Source organism: Anarrhichthys ocellatus, unplaced genomic scaffold (assembly GCF_004355925.1).
Source record: "Anarrhichthys ocellatus isolate YVR2014 unplaced genomic scaffold, GSC_Weel_1.0 scaffold6, whole genome shotgun sequence".
Lineage (NCBI taxonomy): Eukaryota > Metazoa > Chordata > Actinopteri > Perciformes > Anarhichadidae > Anarrhichthys > Anarrhichthys ocellatus.
The window spans coordinates 8,261,007-8,271,149 of record NW_022280036.1 but is presented as its reverse complement, the minus strand read 5'-3'; the positions used below and the strand labels follow the sequence as shown (position 1 = coordinate 8,271,149).

The 10,143-nt window shown below is 40.0% G+C and overlaps 2 protein-coding genes across 2 annotated transcripts; one reads left to right on the top strand and one right to left on the bottom strand.

The window, feature by feature from the left end:
* Positions 1-452: 452 nt before the first annotated feature.
* On the top strand, positions 453-6,182 carry mns1 (meiosis-specific nuclear structural 1). The gene is made up of 10 exons (XM_031845964.1): positions 453-683; positions 807-1,019; positions 1,676-1,803; positions 1,947-2,049; positions 2,256-2,485; positions 2,696-2,912; positions 3,018-3,125; positions 3,432-3,689; positions 4,036-4,161; positions 4,257-6,182. The coding sequence occupies exons 1-10, from the start codon at positions 681-683 to the stop codon at positions 4,365-4,367; spliced, it is 1,497 nt and encodes a 498-aa protein (XP_031701824.1). The 5' UTR covers positions 453-680; the 3' UTR covers positions 4,368-6,182.
* Positions 4,507-9,220, bottom strand: tex9 (testis expressed 9). The gene is given in 12 exon segments (XM_031845965.1): positions 4,507-4,736; positions 4,833-4,967; positions 5,802-5,936; positions 6,011-6,184; positions 6,343-6,434; positions 6,830-6,993; positions 7,090-7,123; positions 7,125-7,291; positions 7,540-7,616; positions 7,705-7,768; positions 8,199-8,326; positions 9,156-9,220. Coding segments are annotated over 12 exon segments (1,305 nt in total). The 5' UTR covers positions 9,213-9,220; the 3' UTR covers positions 4,507-4,658.
* Positions 9,221-10,143: the final 923 nt, after the last annotated feature.

The window sequence follows — 10,143 nt, the reverse complement described above, 5'->3', positions numbered from 1 at the left end:
TTTGTAAGCCTTTATTTTACTGAGCCATATTCACTTTTCACTATTGTGCTAATAAGCTTCTGCAGAGTTTATATAAAATAAATGGGCAGTAGTGAAAGGAGTTACTTTACTATTATAGTAAAAAAATATACAATCATTTAGAAAAAAACTAAAACAATTACAGCTGTTCAAGGGACGTTGCTGAATGTGGAATTAAGAGTGGAGTAAGAGATTTAGGCTAAATAAAACACAAATATTGAATGTAACATTTAAATTCAGTTAACATAATAGCCAGTTTTGTTCAATTTTAAGTAGATAGTAGATACGTTAAATAATATCCGTTGCAATTTTCAAAATAAGTGCTTTTCTGATTTTGTCTCGTATTACTAAATGTTCATTAATCGAGCGAATTGACTCTCACGTGAAGGAGACGTTTAGATTTTCCCGGAGCTGACGTCACTGTAAACGCTCCTTTTTTATTGGCTTAGCACACGGACACGCAGCGTTCCCAGGACAACGAAACCCCAAACAACCGTGGAAACCCCGGCGAAACCTCAGGTTAACAACGGCTAATGAATCACCCACGAAGACTGGCATCGAACCTTCTTTGAAGTAAATTAATCCAAAGTTGTTTTACGCATTAGAGAGTTAAGAGGAGTTATAAATCGAGGAGGCGGGAATCGACGAAACGCGCCGCAGACATGGTCAGTTAACTAACCATGGAGTTAACGTTAGCTCCACTGCTACAAACAAACCAGATCAGTCACTGCTCATCAGCCCATTCAGTGTGTTCCTATATGTGTCCTGTATGTGTTTCATTGGGACAGAGTCGTGACTGGGCGCACAGCCAGCGGCAGATGCTGATGAACCAGGAGCGGCAGAACCAGGAGCAGCTCCGGCAGCAGGAGGCCAAGCGCGTGGACAGAGCGCGGCAGATGGAGGCCGGTGTGCGGGACGAGGGCTGCTTTGAGAGGAGGAGGTACCAGCGACAGGTGCAGGAGGAACTCAAGGAGGAGCAAACGAAGAGCGCTATGCTGAAGGTATATGTTGCTTTCTATTGTGCAGGTTGTGTTTGACAAGTTGCCAATTCGCTCTGATGTCATTAGATTATTTAATGTCATTATGCAACACTGGGTGGCACAACGAAATGCAGTTGTAGCCCTTTTGCTACACAAGAAAAACATGACAAAACAATACAAAAACAGTAGTGCATAACTGTAGCTCTTTTTTTAGAGGTGTATAAGGAGGAATGTAAACAGCAGGCACAAAACAATTATCTGTGCAGATAATATGGCATGCATCTTAATATTAACAAAATAACATTAAGGAAACCGTGTCCATCCACTTAGACTATGTTAACTGGTGACAATGTATTTTACTGTAGACTAGAGCTGAACTGTCCTCTTCTTACTGCTGAAAAACAGATGAAGATGTTCAACCTTATTATACGGGTAACATGGAGGAGTTGTGAGGAAGCTGTTTTAATGAACAACACTCCAAATTTAGCAATAGTTGGTTCATTTCTGTTTTATTGGTAATCACGATTAAAACAGGTCAAATCCAAGCCCATTGGTGGTGTGAGATCCAACCTTTGATAAACACTGCTTTATACAACACTACGCTGTCTCATCAATGTATAAACTGTAACTTACCTAAACTCAGATGCAGATCATCATAATTAAACTGTCACTTGCAGGCGGAGGAGGAGAGAATAAACAGAGAAAAGCAACTCGAGCAAGAGAAGAGAATGGCTAAGGAGCTGGCCCGCATCAACTGTGAGACACAAAGAGACGAGAAAATGAGACAGCGTGTTAAAGAGAACAGGTATGCACACTTACTCATTGCCTGGACTTACTTTATATTCTGGGGCAATATACAAATGCAACACTTCTTGCTTTAATGTCATCTTTTTTCTGCTTTGGTCTCTTCTTTATTTATGCAACTATAACTATTTAAATACCTTTCAGCTTGGAGCTTCGAGAACTTGAGTCTAAGCTGAAATCTGCATATTTGAATAAGGAAAGAGCTGCACAGATTGCTGAGCAGGAAGCTATGAGGGTTAAGACAATGGTGAGCACCGTCCTCATTGATTTCAGTCATTTCACAAAAACAAGTCTGAACCGCTGGTTGTGAAAGATGGATTCTTCCTTTAAATACCTCTAGATGCTTTTCTTTGCACAATGGCCACCGGGCAGAGATCCAGTGTTATTATTCCAACATTCTAAAGAACATTCAATACAGGCTAGATACTGTGTACGTTCTCTTTCTGACATTAGCGTGAGGAGGCAGACTTAGCCCGCAAGATGAAGGGCGAACATGAGCGAGCAGACGCTGAGCAGCAGAAAGTGGAGCAGAAACGCCACGAGGAGCTGGTGCAGTGTCAGAGAGAGCTGGAGCAGCAGCTCGTGGAGAAGGAGCGCAAGAGACAAGAGGCATACGAGGAGTTCCTCAAAGAGAAGCTCCTGGTTGATGAGATTGTCAGGAAGATTTACGAAGAGGATCAGATGTGAGTCCTTCATTACTAATTCTTACAGTCTTTAGGACGAATGCACAATGCATACAAGTATTTTTGTTTTTGCTAAACACAGCAGTCAAGAGATAACATTTGTATGCATTTCAAATAAAGCTTCTACTAGCATCCGTTTCTTCCAGAGCAACCGGTAAGGCCGTGGTAGTATGATTGATTTATTTAAAAAGATAATGTTGTTTTCTGAAGGGAGAGACAGCTGAAACTGGAGAAGGTCAGAGCCACTCAGCAACACATTGAAGAGTTCAAGAAACAGCAGGCCGAGTGGAGACGCATGGAGCAAGAAAGGATGGAGGCCGAGAACAAGCGCATCATGGAGTTTGTGATTCATCGGGAGCACATGGAGGAGAGCAATATGGCCAAGATCAGAGAGAGAGAAAAGGGAAAGGAGCATCTTCATAAAATAGTTAAGACAACTTTTTTTAAATGTATTCCCGTACTTTTATCTTTTCATTCATTGACACATGCCTGTATTTACCACGAACAATCTTTCCTCTCTGTTCTCCTCTAGCTTTCTGACCAGATGGAAGAGGAGAGGCAGCAGCGTGAAGAGACGGAGCGAGTTCGTGAGGAACTTTATTTTGAAGAACAGGAAGAGGCTAACAGGCAGAGAGACATTGTAAGAATCATTACGTCACTGTTTCACTATTTAAACATCCATACTAAGCAATTCTGACTATAATAAGGTAACAGTTGAGACAAAGTAATAACAAGTATATTTATTTATATACTGGATATTAAGAGTCCAAGTAATTTAGAAAGTTATTATCAATTCATTTGTCAATCTTTTTTTAAATTTATTAATCATGTGGTATATAGAATATTGTAAAACAATGAAGAATAACCATTATGAGACAAGAGACATACCCAGAGTCCTGTGTGCTCCTGAATGATCTTAATGTTTCTCTAAACATTCATCGAACAGGAAGAGATGGAGAAGAAAATCAGACAGAGGCTTATGATGCAGCAGAGCTGCCAGCAGCAGATGGTTTTCAAAGAGATGCGAAGGCAGGCCGAGAAAGAGGAAGACGAGGCCTTCAGGAAAATGATGATGGCCAAGTTTGCAGAAGACGATCGCTTGGAGCAGATGAATGCCCAGAAACGACGCATGAAGCAACTGGAGCACAAACGCGAGGTGGAGAAATTGTTAGAGGACAGAAGACGGCAGCATGAGGCTGACATGGTACGAAACCACGCTCGCTGTTTGCATAATCACATCAAGAATGGGGTGGTGCTGGTCTACATTTACTGTCAGGGGTCATGCTGCTAGTATTTCATCATGGAAGGCAACAGGTAGCAGCAACCAAGTTTTATCATGGTGACATTTGATGACATTAAAATGTATTAATGAGAGTAGCCCAACAGGACACACATCCCAACGTCTAGTAGCATGGCTGAATACTGAAAGATGTATTTAAGGAACATAAGTGAAACACAACCTACACTCCAGTATATCATCTTTGATTGTAATGTCAGTTGCTTGAGTTGAATGACTTGCTTTGATAATAACATTGATCTCTCTCTTCAAGGAACTGGAGGCTAAAGAAAGAGCAATGGAGCAGGAGAGGGAGGCGCTGCGTCGGCAGATAATTGAAGAGGAGAGGCAGCGACTTCTTAAACGCCACGCAACAAAACTCCTTGGCTACCTACCAAAGGTATGGTGCCGTGTATGGATCATAAATAATGTCACACAGGTGCATATCTCCTGTAGGTCGAACAAGTGCATGATCGTGAGTGTATCCATTTTCAGGGCTTACTCCGTGAAGATGACCTGGAGCACTTTGACGAAGACTTCAGGAAAAACTTCAAAACACGTCAGGCAGATATCTTGTCTGAGGACGGCTGGGATAGCGATGAGTAAATTGCATACGATGCCACTAGATGGCAGTTTAAGGTTACAGTGAACTAAATAGCAATTTTTTTGTGACCATTTCTCAGCATTCATGATAGCGCTTGTGTAGCATTCAGTAACAACACTGTTATTAATTGACATGTTTTTATTTGGATTGTGCTGACAGGATCTGAATAAAAATCATTCCAGAAAAGATCTGAGGCCGTCTGGTGGCTAAATGTGACAATAATTAGGAGACAAATCTCTAAATCTAAATTATTTTGAACCCAAAGTCTTCTATTTATCTGAACCTCTCCGTGTCTATGACTTCCCCCAGTCTAGAGCTTTCATGAACTCGTCTTCTGTGAACGACAGCAGCTTGGCAGCTTCAAAATGCATCTGCACAAAAATAAAAGTCAGTCATTGATTAAGCTCTGAACAGGGTGTGTGAGACAGGGTGTGTATGAACAGGGTGTGTGAGACAGAGACACGTACCTTTTGTCTTTTGAGAATGTCAATCAGCTTGAGCTGCTTCTTGAAACCCACGATGAGTTCTGCTTTCTGCTTTTTTAGCATTTTGTTTTCAGCAAGTAGATTTTCTTTACTCTGATGCTCCTCGCTTATCTTGTCCTTATTCAAAATGATTTAAAAGACTGGAATTAGTAGAAGTTAAACACATCTTAGCTTTTGGGCAACCTGAGGACTCATTTGCAAACAATTAAAAACATGTTGAAATCCAGTTGAAGCCGGTATTTTATGTAAATCCAAAGGGCTAAATGAACTTTCCTCTTTCCATCTTCAAACATCATATTCCATGTGTCCCTCAGATATTTTAAAGTCCATTATGCAGCGTAACATTCAACGGCCATACATGAAAGCCTCCTGATCTCTCTGCATGCTTCAGTTTTATTATTTAGGTCAGTGGACTCTGCAGTTTATTACTGTGGGACGTTATGGAGCTCCTGTTTCAACATCTCTGTGATCTGGAACCTTTATCTGCTAAAAGGATAAATTATCGTTTCACCTTAAAGATTGGTAGCACTTTACGTTACTTCGCAAATACTTTTTTGATCCTAAAACTATAATAATAAGACATTCATAATCACAAGGCTTTAGAATGATATTAAATGAACCCTGTTACACAACACATGTTGCTGCTACGCCCTCTACAAGTGGAATACATTTGTTATATTCAACTAAAGATTTGATTCTTTGTGATTGTTATAAATATGTTATTATTTATTTGAAGTATTACATGTTTGATTTATGTTACTCTGTATCATTTGAAATGATTTTAAATGCACACTGGATTGTACACTGTTTAGAAAGAAGTTCATCTTAGAAAGAACACCGTAGTTAGCAACAGTTCAACAGTATTCTTTTATACATGACAATCTGTAGCTTGTAATAAAAGAACATTTGAATAATTAGATCATGTGTTTATCAGCACTGTAATTTTCAAACCGTGTTCATCTGTTTCATCTTGTTGAGTTGAGTCTTCAGCCTCTCCACCTCCTCCAAAGCTCTGTTCAGACGAACCTCCACAGTGCTGTGGATGCCCGCTGCTTGTTTGTGGGATCTATTCAGATTGTCTATTTCCTGCACAGAGCAAAGCCAGTTCACATGAGCAATGGAAGATGGTCTAACACTGTCAGCATTGACATGCTACAGACCTTGTGTAATGCAGACACTTGCAGTTGAAGACCGTCACATTTTTTGTCGGACTCCTCTGCTAAAGCTCTGTGCTTTTCAATCTGTGTCTGCTGGATGTTTGCTGTTTTCTGCAGTCTGGCTCGTTCCTCCTCCAGCTCCTTCATTTTTGCACTAAGTTTAGCATTTTCATCATCCTGCAACGACAGACACATAATGTTATGAATAAACAATGTGAAGTCCTCTATGTTCTTCCTTCACTAGACGGCTCACGGCTGTTCAACTGAAGCTCTGTCCCCCTCTGCTGACAGGGCAATAACAGCTCCAACTGAATCATTGTCTATCAACTACCTACCTTCTTATAATATTCACTTGAGAGTTGATCCAGTTCCTCTTGCATGATCCGTAGTTTTGCCTTCAGAAATCGTATTTGAGCGTCTGAAACGCCTTATTAAAAACAACAGAGCGACACAGTAAGACTTATGAACCCACGAAAAATACATTAAGAAGTATCGCATGCTATTACTGACAAACTGTATTATTTAATGTCAAAGCTCCAATCTAGATTTAATTTAGGAATTCTTAAGTGGCAAGATTTCCTCATGGAAAATCATTTCTTAGTAAATTTCGGATCCCACATTAACCAACATACAGGTCCTCTTGGTTAGAAACTGTAATGAATAATGTGAATGTAATATTTATTGTTATAAAACACATTCAGACTCTGAAGAACGGCGAACTGTACCGGACCTGTGAAGTTTTTGGATAATTCTAAGACAAAATGACATGCGATTAATGAATAAAACTTGGGTTTACTTTTCACAAAGTGACATAAACATTACCTGATCCTACATTGTCTCCAGCGTTAGCCTCGTCATCCACAACATTGTCATGAATCGCGCTGTCGTTCATCTTCTCCTCCATGCTCCGTATCGTCTTTGCCACGAAAAAATCCTCCGAGTCTTCTGCAGCTGCTAAATCAGCCACATGAGATATCTTTGGGGTTCTGAAATCAAGCGAAAATACATGACCTGCAGTGTTATTTTCTCATAAATAACACTGGTCGACAACGACTCTAAAAATGATTTACACTCAAACTCACACTGTGTTACAGTGAGGCTCTTTTCTTTGTTTTGTGACTTTTTTTTTGGTCACCACCTAAGAGGGGGGATGGCAGTTGGAAACAGCATAATGACATGTAGGCCGAATGCAATAACAGACTATACAGAAATACAAACTTTATAATCTGAACTGACACCTTCATATTAGGCTCCCGCATAGTGCACTGTTGAGGCTTCATCTTCCTGTAGGTGAATAGATAGACAGAGAGACATGTTGGGAGATAGATACATAAGAAAGAATGAATTATATTTATGATATTTGTCGATTAAGTCCGTTGTCTTACACTGCTTTAATGAGCAATGAATATTTGAATGGTCTGTGTGGAGGCTGGAATAAATGTAGACTTTTGAAAATGAACCACTGAAAAGTCAACAGCCATTCTGGTGACATGCCCAAGCCTCCAAAGATGTGAGCCTCGGATACGTATTACCTTGACTCCTCTTCATCCTCAATGTCCGTGAACAGGAGGGTGGAAAAGGGTTTTGACAGAACTTCACTCTGTTCTCTCTAAAATCAGATAAACACCAAGAGCTAGATGCACTTTTTAAAGCAAGTCTTTACTCATCAAAATGTCAACATGTGGATAATAACTTACCATAAGTTGGTCTGCCTGTCTTACTAGATCTGCTGTTTTGGCTTCCAGCTCTGCATTTAAGAGTCTGAAGGAAATAAAACGGAGAATGATATTATTAAGGGTCTGTCTTTAACATATACAAGGATTTCCAGAGCTACAGGACTGCAAGAAATACAACACATCCACCATGTTTGCAATAATATTTATACCAAGATTTAGTGCCTTATGCCATCTTTAATAGATAGGAAATACAGTTTAGATTTTTGGCACATTAACTCTCTTACTTGTGGTCTTAAAACGTTACGTATTGTTTTTAAATGTACGTTTACACGTGATGAATTTCTCTCTCGGATACTTTGATGACAGAATGAAGTGACGCTGATGGAGTCAAATAGTTTAACCAGTGTATAAGAAGAAGTGTGCCTTATTCAATGTTTTTCAAAATATGTGGATCACTGCTTCTTGAAAACGTGAGAGAAATATACATGTATGTCCATTGGAACAGGTGCTCTTACTTGTATTGTTCTTCCTTTGCAAAAAGGTCATCTGTGTGCTTCTTTGTTGGACCAGAGGCAGATTTAACCTGCGGTCTCACTTCAACCATCTTGGACCTCACAGCCTTACTGCTAGAGGACGGACGTTTCTTGGGATAAACAAGACAAAGCAGCAGACTTTATAACATTAATTCACTCAGGAGACATTTCACATTTAAGGGATGTTTGTTTATGTTGTGTGTTTATGTTAGAAACAAATATCTGATATTTTATAATCAGATTTTTAAACTCTCAAATATTGATGTTGCTATTTGCCTTGAAGACACAGTATCAGTCAGACTGAAAGTATGCCTCCTACCCCTGCTCTCACACTTTTCAGGTCAGTGACCACAGGTCTTCCTGATGAACTGAAAGGCATATACACCCTCTATAAAGGCACTTCATAGAAAGTGGCACCATATTGGGATATGTTTGTACATCCAGGTTGAAGTGATTTAGTGGTTAGAGGATGTGACTTATGCTAGTGCACTTTCTATGCATATAGGCACAGCATGTTAAATTCAAAAGGTAAAACAAGCACAACAGTTTGGCTCTTTGCATTAAATGTTTTACATATTGGGGGAAATTGAATTAAGGCAATGTGTGACTGTGACTAATGTTTGGGGACAAAATCCCAACTGCATGTGATTGGCTTGGTGTCCAATCTATTTTTTTCAGCAACACACTCTTCAGCATTCCCATAGCTTGAGATATTCATAACGCTACTTATTTTGTTTTCCTCTATCTCAACAGTAGTTTCTGTAGTATTTTGGAAGAGACAGAAGTAATTAGAGGTAGTGGAAGTAGCGTGACGAGTTAACGTTAGCTTGTGTTAATGTTTGTTGACAAAGGTCAGTGACTTCACCGGTTGGAAACAAATAATTCAACTTTTGCTGGTGGTATACAGACATTTTAGTTTGAAACAATAAGGTTACAAACCTGCGAAACGACGGACTGAGACGGACGGACGTTTTTATCAAACCTTCTTTCAGCCATTGTGGAAGCAGAGAGACGACGCGGCTGAGGTTGCATAGCAACTACTCTTCAGTTCACGCACAGTACGGTAGCCTCCTACGGACAGTTAAGGGCGAACTTTCAACAAAAGTGTTAGGCTACAAATCATTATTTTTTCCAAAATATATTGATTTCAAATAATTAAATAATAATGAATAGTTTGAATCACACAATGAATTGGAATTACTTAGTTATAACTAGATGTAGACTAATTTAACACAAACACATGTCTGTTATTTCCTGAAATACTGGCTTTGTGGCAGTGATACTTGCCCAATAAACCAGCCTACTTAAAGTAGTAATCTAGGTATTTAGCAAATGTGTCAATAAAGTTGCGTGACTCAGTCAGAGTGTGTGTGTCATAAGCCTGATCAAATAGAAACGGTAGAGTTTGCTTTTGACTGTAGACACAGATCTGACTGCATGGTCTCATGTGATCAGGCCCCAGGGCAAAAATGGGCTGCTGTGCCCCTATTAACCCGCTACTCTTCCTAGTCTCATTGTAGCCATAGTATCTTTGTAGTGGAAGTTGAAATGGCCCCCGGTTTTTTTGTGTGGTAATTTGAGGTGCGGTGTGGCCATATAAAACACACAAAAATGTCAGAACATGCACCTTGTAAATATAATATCAGCTGAAATAATAACGTTACATTCTGCCTCTCTGTCTTTTCTTCCAGTCACATTCCCACTTCCTCAAACACACTCATTGCCATTCTCTACCTGTCCACCAGATGCTCTCTGACTTTTTCTCCAGTCCCAGTCACCTGATCTTCCCCTCCCACCTGCCCACCTGTTTCCTCTTTCCCTTGTCAGGCCTGCATTTAACCAGCCCTTTTCACTCACTCCCTTCCAGATCGACAACACCGCTTTGTTGCTTCTTGCTTTTTTGCATCTGATGTCCTACTGTTTCCTG

Excerpts from the sequence above, each read along its gene's own strand:
- mns1 (XM_031845964.1), top strand. Across the intron at positions 1,804-1,946 it reads CAGCGTGTTAAAGAGAACAG|CTTGGAGCTTCGAGAACTTG; the intron begins GTATGCACACTT and ends AATACCTTTCAG. Across the intron at positions 3,690-4,035 it reads GGCAGCATGAGGCTGACATG|GAACTGGAGGCTAAAGAAAG; the intron begins GTACGAAACCAC and ends TCTCTCTTCAAG.